Genomic DNA, 20,704 nt, shown 5'->3' with positions numbered 1-20,704 from the left:
TAATGGAAAACCAAAAAAAGCGAGTAGACCCGAGGCGAGTCGAGTAGATACCACGCAGTGGAAAACCGCCATAACAGTATGACAACAGTAGGCTAAAAAGAAGCCTACAAGTTATTCTTAAACAGAAAATGCTCGCGTTAGCTTTAGATATTTACAACCAAAAGGGGTAAAAACAACCTGAAACAAAAGTGACAGACAAGAGTGTTTTCTATCCAAACAGAAACAAATAGATCTCCTGAGAGCCTCTACTTAAAAATCAGAGGACTTGTGACTACCGAAGTAAGTTAACAAGACTCAAATGTAGTTCAGTAATAAAACCGACACAGCTCTGTGAGATCCCTCCGCCTAATTGACTTTCATCAGTGTGAGCCGCTGCACCTGTCTTCACGCTGCTTATCCGTCCGCCTCCGCTGGCAGCATCGTCTCCTCCTTCAGAGCAAAGTGGAGCAGCAGTAGCGTCTCTACCCTCCAGCTCCAAGCTTTACGTCTGTGAGGGCTGCTCAGCGCCGGCGGGGATATTTTACCTAATGTGACACATTTTATTAAACTGCTTGAAACACCTGCTGAAGCAATGCGAGCCTTTGGAGGGATTTTACAATACGTGGGACTTTATTTTCAACTTAACGTAGCTCTCAACGTCGGACACGGCGAGGTGGATAATCATGTCTCTGGAAATGGTAAGTTGTTTTATGCCTGTGTTTCTTGTTGGTAGCTATAATATTCACTCTTGAGAAGGAGTGACTGGGTGGGGTTCAGTAGACGTTTTATCTTTTAAAGTTTATTCTTGTTGTGAAGAAAGATGTTGACTATGATTGCAGTCGTACACTGTAAAAAAGACCGTGGAATTAACAATGAAATGCTGTAAAATCATGACATTAAAAAACTGTAAATAGAAAAACATTAAAGCAGTTTTTATTTTACAGTAACATTTTGCTAAAAACTAAACCAAACAGAACTATTAATGATAAAGTAAGAATATGTGAAAAGAATCCCATATATTAGTACAATTTACATATTACTGAAGTTTAAACAAAAAAAACTAATATGACAAGCAATGCAGTGCAGTAAAAATTACATTTTTTTATGTACAGAAAAACACTGTAATAATACATTTGAGAAATGCATGTCTTATAATTTATAGGTAAGAATATATACAAATACTGTATACAGTAAAATTTGAGAGTTAAAATGGGATGCATTGACTATAAAATATTTCTCTAAGGTTTCTCAAAAGAACTCAGGAGTAAACTATAATAGCCAATTAGGGTGACCATAAGTCCCAAAAACGTTGGTACTGTCTGGAATTAAGCAGTTGTACTGAATCATGAATCATGTCCTGTTTGTCCTGAAAGTTAGACAAACAGCATAGTAATTAAGTTGATTATTTAGAGACTATCCATCCAGCCATCTATCTAACCAATGCCAGCTAGCATTGGGCGCAAGACGAGGTAAACCCTGGACTGGTCACCAGTCCATTTTAAAACAGTTTTATGTTTAATCTGTGTACATGTTACATTTCTGGTAAAAGTCAAACGCCTATAAGAAGGCAGTTTATCATCTCAGATAAAGTGTTCATTCTACCTACAATGGAGTCATAGTTAAGTTAAAACAGAAAGCAAATTCAATGACAGTTTTTTTAGATGTTGCTTTCACGCAAAAACACTACATTTTACACAGGTAAAATTTGCAAGAAAATTCAGTCAAATGCATTGATTTTTACAGAACAAATTGGCAGCCATAGTTGCCAGGATTATTTTGTAAATGAAAAACACGATACAGTTGTAAATACCTTCACAGAACTTGTACTAAATTGTGTTATTGTAGGGTATTTATTCATTAAACATTAATGGGATGTAATGTAAATTAAGCAGCAACTGCATGTAAATCCTACTGAAAATGTGTATTCTTTAGCAGCATGATTGTGCTAATTCAGCAGAAAAGAGCTGTTGGATTTAGAGATTTAAAATGTTTTTTTTATTGTTAAATAAAAGTTTTGAACTGTAAAATGTTGTTGTTCTGTAAACACATTTAAATTAGTTTACAAAATAATTCTGGCAACCACAGCTGCCATTTTTTTCCCTTAAAAACAACGTGTTTTTTTTTACAGTGTAGGCTACTATTGTCTGTGATAGGCAGGCTAACGATTGGGGGATTATATCCAATTTGCAAATACCCCACCTTTATCGTCGTTAAGTGTCCACATAAAAGTGGTTGAATATAGGCTCATGCAAGTTGATAAACCATTTGATCTAACGGAATTTGACGGATCACTTTAATAACTTATTAACAGCTGGGCACAAGCCACATTCATACCACACATTCACCCACACAACAAATTAAGAATTAGTACAGTTATAAATATAATATTATAATAAATTAGTTATAGTAAACTCAACCTATTTTGTTAGACCAAACCTGGTAGGTTACAGCAGCATATAATGTTTTTCAAACCCTTGTCACAAGAGGCTGTTTCAAAATACAAATCAAACCGTACAGCTGCTATTAAAATAGTTATGGCCTTAATGTCACGGTACAATTTTATTGCGATTTTAAACATATTGCAATATTCTGTCATTTATTGCAGTTTGTAACCTTTTTTCAACTTCTAATTTTCCCAATTTCAAATGATGTTGCCAAAATTAAACTTTGTCAACATCTGTTTTATCTGAAAAGATAAGATTTTTTTATATCACTTATATTTTAGTGCTGCAAAATTGGATTGTCAAGTAGACAAACTGAACAACACATATATAATAAAAGATCAATCGGCATGGCGCCTGTGTATCGATACAGTATTGCCACTGAAAATATCGCAATGCTACACTGGATCAATTTCCCCCCCCCCCCCCTAGGAAATAGCGATACAATATAAGAGTATGTTAAGGACAAGCTCATTCAATCATAACATATAGGCCGCCGAAGTGGTGCCCCTTGCCGTTCTGGCGACGGGGAGAGCCGTGGAGGAAGGGCACCGATCACCATCTTAAGGTCCAGTCCTCCCAGGGGCCATTGGACTTGTGCCCGTCAAAAAAACCCTCCTTCAGTGGGTCCATGGTGTCGAGGGATTCCCGTCTGTTTGCCTAACTGCCATCACCTTCCCCGCTAGCCCGACAAACCAGAAAAGCGTCTGGCCGCCAGTAAAGCTCTTTAGATGCTAGGCGGGCGCAGAACTGGCAAAAGGCTTCTGGGGTGAAAGCCAGGGTGGCGTGAGAGCCGCCGAGGCAGATCTCGCTGCGGGGATAGAGGTCTGGCTGCAGGATGTAGCCGGTCTGGCAGGAGGGGCTGATTCAAGCACCGCTGGAAGTTGAGATTGTCTTAATACTGCTAGCTTGAAGAAAAATGGGAGCTGAGCAACAGGTCCGCTCTGTTTTATGTAGAATATTTGTGGATGTAGTTGAAGCCCGTGCTGGACGCAAGGGCGGGAAAGAAAATCTTCACGACTGTGCATGCGCAAAGCCCCATAGCGTAGCCTTTAGAGGGCGAAGCCTGTACGAAATAGAACCATACTTGAAACCACTTTATTGGCATTGCTGTGACTCACTGAGACTCCAACAAAATCGCAGAGCCTATGTAGTCTGCGAGTTTACTCCGTCCGCACCTCTGTGGGCGCGTGCATGTGTTACCACCACCATCTTCAGTAAAGAGGACATTATTTCTTAAGCTTCTTCCTGCGTTGTCACCATGGCCTCTAAACATGCTCAAGATACCATTACCCGTGCCTAACCATATGCAATTATTCCTTCCAAGTGAACACAGTGAATTTGACTGCAGTAGATGTGACAGAAAGGCATAAAAGTTGTGACAATTGACTATTATGGACTATTTGGACAAAACTTGTTTGCCTTTCTGTCACATCTGCTGCAGTCAAATTCGCTGTGTTTACTTGGGTGCAAAATCTAGCAGGAGGATAACAAGTTGTAGACTGCACCGATTGAATTAATTGGTCTCGCTATTGACAGCACTACAACAACAACAAAATAGAGCTATATTGACCGGAATTCTCCTTTAATGGGAGTCTAGCTCCCCCGTAGTTTGCAGCCTGAGTGTGAACATGGCATCTAATATTCACAAGTCACATAGCATCTAATATTTTCCATTGTTCTGGGCCACTTTAATATGTGGTCCAAATACGATACAGGTCAGATTGTTTTTAAATGGACAGTCCGACAGCTGCTAAAACCACTTAATTACTGCTTCATAAATGCTTTAATTTTCAGCCAGAGTAGAATACCTTTGCTGTTACTTTTCTCTTTTAAACATAACTGGCATTTTTTTTTACCTAGCAATCTTACCTTTTTTCACCAGCTCCAAACATAGATTTACTGTTGTCTAATTAAATTGTGTGATAACCACTTCATTACAGTGTTTCCCTAGACTGTCACTTGCTGCGTAGCAAGTTAGCCTAAGCTTGACCACTATAAATAAATGTGGTACACAAAGTTTCAAATGGATTGACTCTCTTGGAGAGGATAGAAAATCAATTAGTTGCATTTCTCCCAAAGGGAGTTAATTAAAATTGGCTTTAAACGTGGTGTTCTCTTTCCCACTCCATGTCGCAGACTGGCCATAAGAAAATGCCTTAGGATGTGGACTATTATCAAGACTGAAAAACAACTGTTCAGGTTTTTAAAACTTGATCCAAAAAACAAAATAAATCCTTCTATCCTTCTATTTTCATTTTTGAACAACAGTAGCTGCAGCACCAGAAAAGAGCATTTTTTAAGGTTCGTTATCCTCAGGAGATTTTTCTTTTCTTTTCAATTGGGCTCTTTGATAAATTGCCCAGGCAGAGGGGACGGATGCGCTGTTGTGGAAAGTGCTTGTTAGATTCAGCCCTGACTCATTTGTTTCAGATAAGTGCATCTGGCTTCAGCTGAAGTGTAGATTGAATCACCTGCAACACTAAATGACATGTCTTGGTTTTTAGTCAAACGTCCATGTTATGCAAACCCTCACCAACATGTGTGGGCCACTTTTGTCAGAGTATGACTCACCTCACCATATACACTCTTTGGGGGGGCAGCATGTAGTTACAGCGGAGGCTGCTGCTGACGGAGGCTCGGTACGAGAGAGCAGGAGAGAGAGCGAATGGTTGAAACAATGCTTACCTTGAGAGGTGACCGGAGGCAGGAGTCGATTTCAGCATGTCGCAACTTGACATGCAGTTGCTTTCCTCTGGTGAAGCAGTAATACCTGGTGTGAAGTAGTTGCGCTTTTCATGACCCACAGTTTGCATTTTCTATAGTCAAAAGACTCACAGACAGACTAAACACAATGAAGCAGAAGAAGTTCAGTGACGATCCAATGTGTTTTGGAGTTGGTTTAACACTGAATATTTAGGCGAGACAATTACCTTTTCTTCCATTTTGAAGGCATTTGTTCATTATAAATATTGCAACCCATCCTCAGCGGCCAATACACACAAGCTTATAACAGCAGGATCAGCTACTTACATTTGTTCTCTATGGAGCTAGAACTGTGACAGTAACCTGGGGTATTGTAAATACATTTTGGCATTGAAACATTAAATATTGGCACTGGAAAATGTTGAACTGATACATAAAACACAAACGTAATCGTAAACGTAAAAAGTAATCTCACAAACCTATTATATCCTTTCACTTTGACATTTGTTTGCATTATGTCAATCTACATTTATTCTTGATGTCCGTGTCTTTTCAGTGACAGTTGTTTTTTTAAGCTGTCGGGATTTTTACAATGCCACAAGTTCTCAATTTCAACTTTCTGTCACTGGTTTGGCGTAGGGAGGAGGCGCCTGAGGGGAAGGACAAAGAGGGCATGGTTCATGGGTCATTTACATACAGTAGGCTACGGGCGAGAGGCCGCACCTTCACAGGAATCCTCACAAATGTGTTAAAACTGCATATCTGCAATGTCTTCCTCAAGTTTACCTCTCTGCCATTTTTTTCCCATTGAAGCAGGCTGGTTTGGTGTTAACTTTTAATGTAGGCCTAAGCTGTGCTGTTTAAGCACACATTTACTTTAAGGCAGTTAATCAGTAAATGTGTTTTCCCAGTTTTAGGAGATGTCAGTGAACGCGTTCTGCTAGCTAGACTGCTGTTAGTGCTGTTGGTGAATGTTTGATTTGCCAAGAAACTTGTCAGTGGGTGTCAGGGAGCTATACTTGTGATTGGAGGAGAGTTATGGGGGAGCGGCATTAAGGTTCCGTGCTAGTGTTGGCGGCAGCTGGAGAGAGCGGAACTCGTCCTCTTAGTACACCCATGACGGAGCTAATGAGAGACACGAGCGAGTCAAGCCTTGTGCACCAACAATAACACTGGCCTTAGAAGTCCTAAAGAACAGGAATTAGGCTGAATTAAATTTCTTTTAATGTTTTAATGTTTAATTGTTGTAATTAATTACAATTTATCAGTTCCCCCGCGGCTGACACACTAACGCACACGCTGGAGGCAGGAAAAACCAGAGATGAGACGTACAGGATGAACTAAATTCAGGACAGCTACGCTCGTTATAAGTAAGCTTAAAGTATGTCAACTTAGACTCTCTTAAAGTATGTCAACATTTCATTCCTTCCACAATCGTGAAACCGCTTCCATTTTAATTCAACTTCATTCAACACATCATGCCAAGCACAGTGCTCTAAGCAGCTTGGTCACCGCTGCACTCAACTGTCACATTTTGTGAAAACATACACACCATCACTTTAAGGTTGTCCAGGGCAATCGAACATTAAAAAATGTTGTTGTCTTTCTTCCCTGCAGAGTACAGCTGGAGTACAGTGTGCATTCTCAAAAACAGCTCAAAGCCCCAAGATGTGTTGTCAACAACATATTTTACTTTGTGTTACCACACACTGAGAGGAAACACAGAAATAGCCTCTGAATCTTGTGTCCCAAGGGCTATAAAAAAATTCACTCTGGACTACCGGCTGCAATGGGCAGACAGCTGCTTGCTTGATTACCGGCTCCATTCTTATTTCATTATTTCATGTTCCACCTTGAATAGAGGCTGAAGGTCTCGCAGCAAGCGATTAGTTCCCCAAGGAGACGCCTGTATATTTCCACCGCCACTGATTCTGAACCAAGTACAGCATTATTGCCTTTCCGGCAAATTCCCAGGCTGCTTATTTTTGTTTATAAGTGTTAATTTTTTTTTTTTTACGTAAGGTCAGTGGTTGTCACTTGTAAACTTGTAAGTCGGGGTCATATCGTTATTTTCAACTCCAAATATAACATTTGACTCATCTTTGACTCACTTAGTGGTGAATTAAAAAAATATACTTACTGTACTTATTTTGACTTCTAAACAGAATGTTTGTATTGGTATTGGGTGAAACCTGTAGCCTCTAAACCAGAATTTTCACTAATTTCTTCCTCTAGTTTATTATCTGCATGCAGGATTAAGATCAAGATAAATATCTACAGCATGTCACTTCATCACAGGACTTTCTTGCTGTTTCATCAACTCGGGCCCTTCTGATTATTAAAGCCATTCATCAAGTTAGTGAAATACCTCTTCCCACAGGGATTCTTTTCACGGACTATTTACATTCACCTTGGTGGAAGTTATGATGTTAAACTGGAATTTTATGTCTTGGTATTTACTGTGGCTGATTTCTTCTCAATGAATCATTTCTTCTCTTCAGTGCCCTACGGATGTGACTCAAATGGAAGCATTGAGTTAATGACCCTGATTTTACTTGCAGTCCCCGTAAGGTGGCAACTTTTCCGGTGAAAAATGTTTGCACTTTAACTAGAGAAGGATTTTCTATAATTCTTCCAGCTACAATTTTCTAAACATTGTTTTGGAAGCAACGTTACTACGTCTACTCTGCTTACCGAGACTCTCTACTCTCTGTCACTATGTGCCGGTCTCCAGCTTTAGCAACGATTGGTTTGACCTAGGCCAGCCTTACCCACAGTATGTTTCAGAAACATTGCAAGCTGCTACAGTTGCATGCTCTGCTGCGTCACAGATTGCCAAGCACACTTGACTACAGGAGCCGATAAGTTCAAACTTGCGGTTGCATTGTTGGGTCCGATCAAGGTTGGTTCACTTTTCCAACGAGCGAACTGCACGGAAGCGGACCCGCTTTTGTTTGTAACCTGACCGAGACCACCTCCTCAAGTTGGTCTCGGTTCGTTTGGTCAGCACACAAGTGCAAATTCCGTGTTCTCTGCCAAAACAAACCGTTCCATGGTGGTAAACATTCCAGGGTTTTGAGTAAATCTAACCAGACAGGTGTGAAAATGGATGTGCGGACCAACATGTAGTTGGTTTTGGTCTTTTCATGTGACATGTTGACAACAATGAAAAAAATAAAGAATAACATAAGCCTTATTGTTTAATGGTTTCACAAAGAAAAACAGAAGCTTGCAGGGTTGGTGACTGGCTTACTCTGCAAGCTTCTCTCTCTGGCTCTCACACACAAGCACACACACGAACCAGCAAAGATATGGGTTTCACACTTGCTTCTCGTCCATGCTAATAGGCGCTCTGTAATTTAGTCATCCTCAAACAGCTCAAGCTCCCTCCAAGGGGGGGAGAATCGATCTCACACTGGGACTCAGGCTGGATTTATCCCTCTCATTTTGCTATGGATCTGATGTGAGAAAATATTTAAGAGTGGTCTCTTTTGGGCTGGAGCCATGTACATGCATTTGGTATATATTCTTTGTCCTTTACCGCATTGCTCTCGTTCATCATTTTCCTCCCTTTTAATTTTTAATTAGTCTTTGGTGAATAGCAAGCAGTTGCCTCTGTGTTTGTATCATTGCTCTCTGAGCAATATTGTTAGAAATGCCAAGGAGGACCATTTTAAAAATAAATGTACTGTACTTGCATCTTGAAACAAGGGCCCCCTGCTTCTGCTTTGAGGCAGCTCTGACAGTACTGCCTTTAGGAAAATCTATACCTAGAATAGGCCAAGAAAACTCTTTCCGTGCCAGTTGTATAGCAATAACGATGAGGCAACTCAGGGTTATAGAGATTTCCCTGGAAGTCAGTATTAACATCACAAGTACTGTACATGTTTACACACTTTTCTCTGCCAGTTCGGCTCTGTGAAAATGTACCATTGGTGTCAGCTGTTGTGTTGATTTAGCATTCTACCAAGGTTATGGGATTGATTACTAGTGACGCCCCTTGATTAAAGTCAGGAAACAGTTGGATGTCAGAGCAGACAGCCTGACATTGGGACAGCAGTCACAGTTTTTGTCAACAAATCGTGTTTCACAGGCAGGTTAAAGAAGCCGCCTGCATAGCAAACTGAAAGGCAATTTGAAAACTCAGTCAGATTGATAAGGAGGAGTAGGAAGGACAAGAGAGGCAGAATGGTAAAGCATTAGTTTTGGAACAGCACAATTTGGTGGTGTTAATGATTTGGGATGTATGCTTTGAAGGCATAGAGTTTATCTGTCATAACTGCAATGACATCTTTGCTTTGGTATTATTAGGGATCCTCCAATCTACAGATTAGGGCTGTGCAACAGTATTCTTGTTTATCGACTTGTACAGTAGTTTTACACAATTCTAATGTATCCAAGCAAACGGTGATTAACAAAATTCATTTTTGTTTTTTGGCAGTCCGTCCGTCTCTCTCTCCTGCCACATTCCAGACCCCTGAGGCTACATTCAGACTTCAGGAAAAAGTGGCCTAAATCTGAGGTTTTTCTTATGTGCTACAGATCTGGGTGTTTTTTTCGCTGGACTGTGTAAACTGCACAGATCACATAGAATCTGATCTTTTGAATTCTAATTTAGGCCACTTTCATAAATATGTGGTCCTAAATCAGACACAGGTCACATTTTTGCAATGCAATCTTAGTCTGAACTGTGCTATATCAGTCCCTCCAGGACTTTTAAAGCTGAAATGGAGTTTTTTGACAGACAAGTAAAACAAGGAGTGAAGAGAGAAATTACAGGGAGCATAACACCATTCCCTAGCACACACACTGACAGGCCAAATACTCATTGTAGACTGTAATACAGCATAGAGTATGGTAAAGGGTTTGACATCATATTCTAAGATGTTTTACTTTATGTAAAGCTGTTTGACCACAACGTGATTGTTATTTCAGAGTTGTTTTTTTACTGTACGTTTTATCTCCTTCATGTGGACCTTTGCCTTTACCGGCCTGTTCAAAATGTCACAAATAAAGGCTTTTTACAACTTTAATTTGTGTGAAATGTACCTGTTGTTATTATTATTTTTAAGGATTTAGTTTTGGGCGTTTTAGGCCTTTATTTCCAACAGGACAGCTTGGACTTCAATGGTTAGAGAGAGTAAAAATGACATGCAACAAAGGGCCACAGGCTGGAGTCAAACCAGCTGCTGCTGTATCGAGAACTAGGCCTCTTTTAAATGTGCGCGTAAACTACCCAGGTACCCCTACCTTATCTGTTTGTATTGCATTGATGTTATTGTCCAACACCTGACCGTTTTGAAGTTTTTTGAATTTGCATATGTTTACTCAACTAATGAGTGTTTTCATTAGCCATTCATTTATTGTTTAGTCTGTGAAAAAAAATGAAAATGAATCACAATTTCCCATAGCTTAAAGGACAATTCCGCCGCAAACTCTCACAGTTTATTAAAAAGTTAGATCATACAGCAGCGTTCATGTTTACATGAACGCTAGGCCCAAGGCCATGGCCAGTTGAAACACAAACACTGTTTGAGCTATATTACTGGTTGCAAGGCGTTCGTCGTTTAACTCGTCATGTTTCCAAGATAGCGTCTGCATGTAAACATGAACGCTATTGTCTTTATAATCTATCTTTTTAATAAACTGTTTGTACACTTACAAAGTTATTAATGCTTTGGTTTACATGTAAGAACCCTCATTGTGCTACCGTTAAATTGTGGTGTTATTTGAGCCTTATTTGTGGTATAAAATATCGATTTACCAGAGAACGATCAACGCGGTACACATATTTTATTAACCCCTAGGTTCATTTTGCCCTGTAATTGTCCTTTAATTGTGACATCTTCAATATCTTATTTTGTGCGGTCAACAGTCCAAAACCCAGAAATATTCAATTTGCAATTCTATAAATCATGAAAAGCATCAAAAGATGCTGAAACCAAAGAATGTTTGGCAGCATTGCTCAAAAAGTGACAGAAACAATTTTAAAAAGTTACTGATTCATTTTATTAATAAACAACTGTTGCAGATTACCACAATCATCATGTAGCAAAGATAAGTCAGACACATACACAGCCTACAAAAAACCTAGACTACCACTAAAAATGTATAGGGTGTTATTTATAATATTTAATGTGACATACTACAGGGGGAGTAATATTTTCATTGCATAGCGTAACCTGTCACAAATATGTATTTGAATCCCTCTCTTCTGTGTCTTTCTGTGTATCTGAAGTTTGCCTTTTATTCTGGTAATGAGGCTGTGTAACTCATTGCACATTACTGGAAACAAATTAGTGGCCAAAGTTTATTATATGATAGATTCAAAGACAATAAAAACCAATTGCATTCGTGAGAAAAGAAAGTAGAAGGCAGAGTTTGCAAAAATACAGGTTTTTTTTAATGCTTCCAGCACATAATTTGGGGAGTAGCTCATAAATGTATTTTTATTTGTCTGTCCTCCTCCATTTGGTAAAGTGGGTTCACACCACAATCTGCTTTGAATTGCTGTGATATCCTGTCTGTGTGTGTGTGTGTGTGTGTGTGTGTGTTTGTGAGATGTTGCAAAACGATAACTTAACAGGCTCCTTTCTGCCTCACATCCATTACTTTCATGTACACTGTATAGGGACACCCCATGCATTATGGCATGAATAAAACATGCAACAGAATCACACAGCAGCCCCGTTATGGTTAATTTAGGGTTTAGTTTTTTTTTTGAGAGCCACAGGGCATCACACAGTGAAACAAACATGTCTCCCAGGAAGCTGAACAACTGCCAGAGCCAGTGGGCAAGGCTCCAGGAGATATAGTGAACTACTCTGAAAGTTGGAAGCATCTCTTTATGCCACACACCAGAAAGCCAACAGACACAGATTGCCCACTCAGCGAGAGAGCCGCAGAGAGTAGGAGAAAGTGTGGAGTGGAACTAAATTAAAGGAAGGAAGGTGAAAGTACAGAAGAGGCTCAAGTGGTAGAGAAAGCTTGTAGGTCGAAAGTAAGAATAAAAGGCAAATGGGAACAGGAAAGAGGAGTAAAAACATTGTAAACAAAGTGAGGGGGAGATTTGTGGGAGATGTAACTGAGCAGGAGAGAGAGACAACGAGAGGAAAGAAAGAATTTAAACAAGACAAAAGAAGAGGTGGAAAATTGAGAAAAATGTTGCGTTTGCAGAATTGGGTCTTATTGGTTGGCTGTGGACATGGGAGAGTGAAGGAATTACCTTGCAGCTATAAGCCTGTCCAACAGTTGCTCTGGACTCCCGGTGTATTTAAGGACTCCACATGCAGCTCTCTCCTTGACTTTGACTTTGAAATGGCTGTGGAGACTCAGCAAGCTTCATTAATTCTTCACCAGTTCCCCTTTGTACATTGTGGAAAATGATTGTCTATTACATTTGAAAAGGTGTCAAGGGTTGCTTTTAAGAGAAGAAAATGACATAGTGTGAAATCACAATCAAATTTGGTCTTGATTAGTCAATTAAATAAAAGACCAGCTTTGTAATCTTAGTTGTAACAAATGTGAGCAGCACACACACACAGAACGGTGACAACTCAGAAGGTGGACTTGTGTTAGTCGCACGGAACTAGCAAGCACTTCCAGGAAAGTGGCTGCATGTGTCTACGACAACGCACGTAAGATCATGGCTGTGCAACCGGTACAAGTGTGCATATGCCCAATTGTCCTGGAAGGGTGAACCGGGACTCTGTTGGCTGCTTGTTAGTTAAGGGTTAACCAAAAGATGAATCGGTTAACCGGAGCGGATCCACATCCGTTCCTCATCCTGTTGAAATTAAGTTACCCCCCTAATTTAGAATCCCTAACTGTCTTAGATTTTTTTTCAATGTTCATTATTAGTCCAAAAGAATACAGTGAATTTGTGGCATTGAATTGATTGAGAGAAATGTATCTATTTAAGTATTGATTTAGCCAAATGAAAGAAAACCAAAGAAAAAAGAAATAATTGAAGAATTGCAACTAACTGCTACTGTGAGCTACTTTTTTTAAAGGTTACATTACAGTTCAACCTCTGGATTCTTTAACTTTCAATATGGAAGCTTTGATTACAGTCTACAATGGCATAGTTAGGAATAGTTAGTGCTACAGGAAAAATGTCCCGGAAAATTAGTCCCACTATGCAGTGGAATGAATTGCAAGACATCTGTGCAGAAGTATTTAATTTTTTTCTCCTTTTGCTTTACACAGAGCTGCACTGAAATCAAAATTCTTACCCAGAATGATTTGTCTGTTTGGATATCTTGTTATCTATCTTACTATTCTGTTTTTTTTTTTCATGTGCTTTGGTATGAAATGCCTAGTTTCTTTAGTTTCACCAAATGACATTTAACTTCACACTACAGTTCAGTAGAAGAATCCGAAGAAATTCTAGTAAGCTGATAATTAAACTTGATTAAATAATAATTAATTATATTTTTATCTTCAGTTTTAACAACGTGCAGTACTGCCTGTGTATGTTAACATTTATTACATTTACTTCATTAACATATCAAGTTGATGTATTTAGCCTGACCTATACTGGATTTCTAGGCTATTAATAGCATTTGGGAGTTTAGAAAAATATGGTATCTTGTTAAACATCTATTTAACATCTACATGTTAAATTTTACTCATGTATTTGCTTTTGTCAAACTGCTGTTGTGGTTTGAGATTTCAAAAGGAGGGTCCAATTATAGCAATAATAGAAACTAAATCCAAAGACAAAGAAATATTAACCCCTGAAGAAGTAAACACAAACAAAACAACAACAACACTGGGACCGAGTAATATAGCAGAAAATCCAAGACTGAAACAAGGTGGGTGGTAACGAGGCACAGGTGGCATGAGGGTCAACGAGGAACAGGTGAAGCTCATCAGGGCAGGGCAGACGATCACGAAGGAGGGAAAACTCAACGCTAGGAGTAAAACAAGATATGATAAATGACAATATCCCACTAATGAAACAGGACATAAAACAAAACCCAGGAACATGGCAGAATAAACATTCATAAAATACCTTTTTGATATTAGTTTTTAACTTTAATCACAGTATCATATTTTTTATTGTTACATAACATACCATGTGTTTTTATGTGTTAACAGCCAGTGACTGTAAAAGTTTACATCTTAAAGCTATAGTGTGTAGTTTCTGTCGCCCCCATGAGGAATTCTAAGTTATGACAACACCACTGTTGTTGCATACACATGACACAGTTCTTCCGTGTGCACATCCCCCACCCCACCGGCACACAGTTGCTAGTAGCCACGGAGGACACAGGATCAAAAAAAACTTGGACTCTTCAGAAGAGGTAATTATCTTCTCTCAAGCTTCTGCGCATGAAAGTGGGCAAAGGAAACCATGTTCTAAACATGGCCATACTGAAAAATACAGAGCGTTTTAATAAGCTTTGTATCAACTCATTTCGCAGTGGCTTGATGGCCATGTGTTGGCTGTAGAGCTCACCTCTCATGACCCGTCTGCTTGTAGCTGACAGGTCTGAGAATTGCTTGCTCTCTGTTCTACATGAGAGCTGCCTCTTAACATGAGCTTCAGAAACCCGGGAAAAATATATTCAAATATCTAGAGCTTGCTGTTTAGGGCTGCCAGTCTCAGTATCTCCTCCGAAACTGCCTAAAACACTGGTATTGGTATCGGAAAGTACTGGAGTTTATGCAGCAATCCGATACCATGTAACTGATTGTCTAACTGGATATAAAAATAAAGTTCTGTGGCGTTCATTGTTTGTGTTTGTTCAAGTTTCACAAAGAGCCAGACCAACAACAATGATAGAAATCAAGACCCAATCAGGTGGCAAAACATTAGCGTCAGTGTTGGTGTTGCCAAAGGTCTCCACATGCGGCTGTATGAGTTGTAAACATAGCAAGAGATATTTGTTGTTAAACCAAAACGTAGCATTGCAAATGTAGCCTTATCCAGCTTGTTATCACTCAGCTGAAGAATAATATATATTATTATACGTGTGTGCGTGTGTGTGTGTGTGTGTGTGTGTGTGTGTGTGTGAGTGTGAACACCAGAAGACATCCGTGTGGATAATAACTATTCACTACAGCTCATCTCTCTGCATTTCCCATCACCTTTCCTCACTTTCCATCTATCAGCTTTCTTCTTGACACACTCACCGCGGTTCACTTCTCCCCTTGCCCGTTTTTTCTCACCTTTCCTTCTTTTCTTCATATTCCTCTAACTTTTTTGGCCCCTGTATGGCTCCGTCCCTCCAGTAAATCTCCTACTGACAAATGAGGCCACTGTCTGGTCACAAGCAGCGATGCATCAAGGACATGACTCCTGAAAGTCTGGTCGCTCAAACAACACCAAAGCCCTGTCCACCTTTCCTCTATTCTTAGCTTTTCTTTTCACATATTCCTGCCATCGGTGGTTAAGCTTTGCACAAGACCCAAAACAATGTCAATTACAAATACAGTGACTGACTTCTCTCTTTGCTAACCTGGTCTAAATATTCTAACTCTGTGTGTCTTTTGCCAGGTCTCTCAGAGGATTATTCTGAGACATAGAATATTATCTATAGATAGAACGGACAGATTATTCTTTTTTATTCTCACACTTTTGGGACTAAGATGTGAGTTTCAATTTCAAATATCCAGAGTAAATAGATAGTGGGTGATCTTTTTGTTCCTGTTGAACTGTTTATTTTATGTGTAATTCAGTCTGTGCATATGAGTTTGAAAAATGTTATTGTTTTATTTTATTTCCTATATTTACCAGTTTCAAGTAGTTCGTTTTTAGCATGTTACTTATGGATTTGAGTTTTTTAGTTGAAGCTGAGAACATTAGAATACATACTTGTCATCAATCATACACATCAGTCAGATGTACATGTACATTTACACAGAAGTCTATTTATCTCAGTTGATCCATAGACCAGGAGGATTTCAAAGTGTCCCCCCCACACACACACACATACTGCATGCTCAGTCATATGATGTGTGATGGAAATTGTAGTGTTATGTTGAATAATTGACCATAACTGGAAGCTAAACAAGAGGAAAAGATGTTCTCTGTGTAGGTGGTACAGTATTACAGCATGCGCGTGGGATTGAAATGTTATGACACTTCCAAATGAATATATCGGTATGTTCAGCTCAAGCTGCTGTACCATCGGTAGAAGAAAGGTTTATAACGTTCTTGACACTTGAGCTTGCTACAACAGTAAGAGAAAGATTGGGGAAAAAATTGGAGAAATCTGGAGAAAGATTAAGAGAGTGAAAATGTACAGAACACTGTATATTATTGAGTATGCATGATGGATTGCACGCAAAAATGGCCACCAAGTAACATAAGAAACGTTTTCATCTTACAATAAGCAGTCAACACCTTTTCTCTGAATTTCTCATAGCTATATTTATTTGGCTGCCAACACCTTGTATCTGTGTGTCACAGTTTTTTTTCTTGTTGAAGTGTGATGCAGAATGTTGCCAGTGAAATGTCACTGAGCTCCCTGAGAAATAAAAATCTGGAGGATTTGTCTTTCTGTCATTTTAGGGATGTCTTAAGCTCCTAAACCTTTGTTCTTTTTTTTCTCTTGCAGCTCTCTTTACAGAGGTGCCACACGACATCACAACGCAGAGCGGGGAAGATGTAGAGATGGCTTGTTCCTTCCGTGGGGCAGGTTCTCCCTCCTACTCCCTAGAGATCCAGTGGTGGTACATCAAGGACCACAGAGACTGGCAAGAGAAGCCGGTCCAGATCTCTAATAATGTAAGATGTTAAGGAAAACTGTTTTTACTTGTTGTTGTATGCGCACTGTTTCTCAACCAGGGGTACTTGTAGAGTTGCCAAAGGGGAAAGGTGGAAAACTTAAGTAATTAACTCTGATAAACTCAACTTAAAAATAGAAATTGATTTTATTTTTAAACAATAAATCCACATATTTGTGTTAAGGGAAAAATAAACGGCCAAATAGGATTGCAAAAAAAAAAGATCTGAGTAATGACCTGACTAAAACATGTTCAATAAACAGTTGAAATAGTTTAGGTTCTGCTACTAAGGGGTAACTGGTAGTACAAATGCAAACTTGACCAATGCAATCTGAATGTTGATCATTTAATTTTATGAAAAATGAAGATCTATTCATAATATCATATTATGGATGGTGCCAATGAATGGGTACTTGAGCTAACCTAATAGGATTGAGGGGATAAGTCAGAAGAAAAAGGTTGCTCCTGTAAGATGTCTAAGTGCACATGGTGCGGATGTTGCTTTCTATAAATGTGTCATATGTGAAGACCCAACTCATTATTTGTGTGTTGTGTGTGTTTTGTGTTGTTGTGTGTATGTTTCCGTTTTGTAAAAAAAAAAAAAAAGACAGAAGAAAACCCAATGAAACTCACTTCCTACATCAGGGTCAGTGCTTGAAAGAAGCCTATCTTCACATAATCTATGACAGAGCTATATTCCTATACATGAGGGCTTTTATTTTACTCAACAATCTGTTTTTCAAGGTTAAACCTTTCTTTCTTTTTTAATCTGTTAAGTAGAGTTACTAAGTGCATTTTCAGTTTTACTTTTCCATTTTGGCAGTTCAATTTATTCAGACAGACTTGCTTGGACTGAACTTTAAGCTCAATGTATATCAGGCAGAGGGAAATGCAATATTAGCCACGGCAGTAAACCTCTGGCATGAAAACGAAGGGATAATTGCTGATTAGCATTTGCCGGCACTGGAGGAACAGGTTGACTTTCTTGCATCACGGGGGAACTCAGGCTCCCCTGTTGTGCCTCTAGACACTATAATTGGCACTGAGAAAGAAATAGATTTTCAAAATCTCAGTCTGCTCCATGCATAATTCATACCGATGCTCCTGTGCCTACGCATTCACACACACTCTCCTGCTCAGAGGCTTATGTGCTTTGGGACTGTAGAGTGTGTGTGCTCATAGTCACACATTTAAACATGCACATATAAGCATGTGTAGACATGAACACAAACTTGCATAAAGAACAACTACCAGAGAAAATGGTAACTATAAGAAAGCTTTGTTCAGAAAAGACTGCCGAAAACATTTGACATGTTTTGCTTATGAAATGTGTCATTTTTAGCGTGAAATGTTTTTTAGAAATGTGCAGCCTGAATCAGCCTTCTGTTGCTAATGCATCTTCTATATTTCTCTGCAGGTTGTACCGCTGGCGGAAACTTCCAAAGATGCCACCAAAATTAGTGTGAGTTTGATCCTGCGTCAACTGTCAACAAGCAAAAATTAAAGACAATGTCAAAAAAAGCTAGCAGATACTGTTCTTGTTGTTGTGAATTTTAAAGAAATCCAAGCTTTGGCAAGATATGTTCCTATTATCCATTACATGGATCTGTGCTTCATAAACGTTTGACCACAAATAGAGTTTAGAATGATATAGAACATCTTTTGTCCCCATTTAGGTGGTAAAAGTGGCCGGCAGCAACATCTCCCACAAGCTCCGTCTCTCCAGTGTCAAACCGTCAGACCAGGGCACGTACGAGTGTCGTGTCATTGACTTCAGTGACACTATGGCGCATCAACACCGCGTTCGCGCCTACCTCCAGGTGGAGCCTCAGAGGAGTCAGCGGTCGGATGGTGTCGAGCTAGAGGAGCCAAGCCAGCGGTCACAGGGGAACCACCAGCACCCCCAGCACCAGACAGAGGGCAGGGAATTGAAGAGGAGATCAGCTGGCAGCACCGCTGACTGTAATGAGAGCTGCATAGAGTGGGCTGTTTAGAGTGGGCAGTCTGCCCGTCTGTCTGCATGTTTATGACTTATCTCTAAGAGGGACTGTCATCAACACACACGTTACCAGAGTCGAGGCTTCAGACGTCACTGGACCCCTTTGTTTGTTACAGTTTGTTTGTCTATCTTTAATATTGCTGTTTGGATGCCCGAAGCTGTTTAATGCCAATAAAGGGCATGGTTTTATTGACTTTAAATATGATTGTGTTTTTTTTTTTTGCTTTATTAGTCTCTGTGCATTTTCCTAGTGCATTAGGTATATGTTTATCTCACAGTGAGGCTGTAATCGCAGAGAGCACATTTATTTATTTTTGTCTTAGCAGGACTCTTTCATTGGCCGAGCACCCTGAACTTACAGAAAAACTCACAAAGTTACTGTACATGGCAGTGGAGAGTCCAAATTATCATGGATATTATTATAAACATCAAATTGGTGATACGCACACAGAAAAGACCATTTATTTTGCTATGTGCCAGTTCTACTGTCTTTTACCAAAACATGTGCCACAAGCTGCAGAAATTCAGTGTAAATGCTTTTGAAGGAACAAGAAATAAATTAAGCTTTTTTCATTTATCTGAGAACTTTATGAAGTAAAATTATTAAAATCTTTGTTTAAACAATATCTGTATTTAGCTTTCTAAACCATGACTAGAATGTTTGTTGAAATGAAAATGTATGCCTTCATTATATCTAGACAAGTATATATATAATCATATATATCATATATATTCACACTTAGCACTGTAGACTTTTACTCTTGTCATTAAAATAAAGTTTACTCTGTGCTAGTTAACCAATGACTCAAGAAACAAAGCTAGGATGATAATCACTCGAAAGTTTGTCATCATTTTCTCTACCCCAATGTAACTTTTTGTCAAAACGTTTATGGAGTTTGTGGTCTGAATCACATCCTCTTCTTGACTGTGTTTGTTCTAAGTGCTGCTGTTCTGTTAAAATACATTAATTTGAAGTGACTTTGGTCTTTTTTTCAGTGATTCTGGTATACAGTGTTGTACTTTATTAGTATTTTACTATACATGTGAAAGTGTGGTTAAGTAATGTCCTCTGTAAAGGAAATATGTGGATTGGTGGCACAAACTAACTGGTTTGTAGATATGTATGTGTCCTTCATTTGAACTGTGGTAAAATCCCATTTTATGTTTTTAAACCTAAAACATATTGTGAATGGGCAGAAATTATCTTTATCTACTATAGGATGGTAAAAGGTTAGGTAACTTATTTTTCTGTAATCTAGTATGTCTTTTTTCACTCTACTACACATCCTGTTTTAAATGATATTAACAGTTGAACACACAAACTACGCCTTCTACAGAACATCTCCAGCTTTGTTGTAAACACTGGTAATTACTGTTTGTGGCCAGAAGAGAGCAGCACTTTCTTTAACTTTAGGAAACCTTTTTACACATGCATATGTGTATGTTCACCCACAAGATGTGGTGTGTGTTCTGGATACAAGGACAGAAGAAGTAAACTTCATGAATGAAACAACTTCACAAAATAATGAAACACCTTTTTTAATTGTAAAGTATAAAAGGTTACATAATATTTGAAACACTGACCATTACTTCATACAACAGTACATAATGCTTTTAAAGGTTTTGCGTACACAGATGTGATTAGCCTTAATGAGTACTAAGCGTTCACATTTAAATACAGTATCTATGGCTCTGAATAAAAAAAGATATACACTACAAGTCACAGGTTTGGGGTCACGTAGACATTTCCATTGCATTTTTTTATAGACAGAATAACAGCTGAGATGAGTTGAATAGTTTTGTTAACCAGGGCAGCAGTTTTCAGATAACATTATGTGCTTAC

At 39.0% G+C, this 20,704-nt stretch overlaps 1 protein-coding gene across 1 annotated transcript; it reads left to right on the top strand.

The window, feature by feature from the left end:
- Positions 1–413: 413 nt before the first annotated feature.
- Positions 414–20,562, top strand: vstm2l (V-set and transmembrane domain containing 2 like). The gene is made up of 4 exons (XM_034869228.1): positions 414–677; positions 16,694–16,863; positions 18,280–18,324; positions 18,539–20,562. Exons 1-4 carry the CDS (start codon positions 572–574, stop codon positions 18,854–18,856), a joined length of 639 nt encoding a protein of 212 aa, XP_034725119.1. The 5' UTR covers positions 414–571; the 3' UTR covers positions 18,857–20,562.
- The last annotated feature ends 142 nt before the right edge of the window (positions 20,563–20,704 follow it).

This window comes from Etheostoma cragini, chromosome 4 (genome assembly GCF_013103735.1).
Source record: "Etheostoma cragini isolate CJK2018 chromosome 4, CSU_Ecrag_1.0, whole genome shotgun sequence".
Taxonomy (NCBI): Eukaryota; Metazoa; Chordata; class Actinopteri; order Perciformes; family Percidae; genus Etheostoma; species Etheostoma cragini.
The sequence above is the reverse complement of the archived record's forward strand: the minus strand, read 5'-3'. Positions and strand labels throughout refer to the sequence as shown.

Excerpts from the sequence above, each read along its gene's own strand:
- vstm2l (XM_034869228.1), top strand. The coding sequence starts at position 572 with ATGCGAGCCTTTGGAGGGATTTTACAATACGTGGGACTTTATTTTCAA. Across the intron at positions 678-16,693 it reads TAATCATGTCTCTGGAAATG|CTCTCTTTACAGAGGTGCCA; the intron begins GTAAGTTGTTTT and ends TTTCTCTTGCAG. Across the intron at positions 16,864-18,279 it reads CGGTCCAGATCTCTAATAAT|GTTGTACCGCTGGCGGAAAC; the intron begins GTAAGATGTTAA and ends ATTTCTCTGCAG.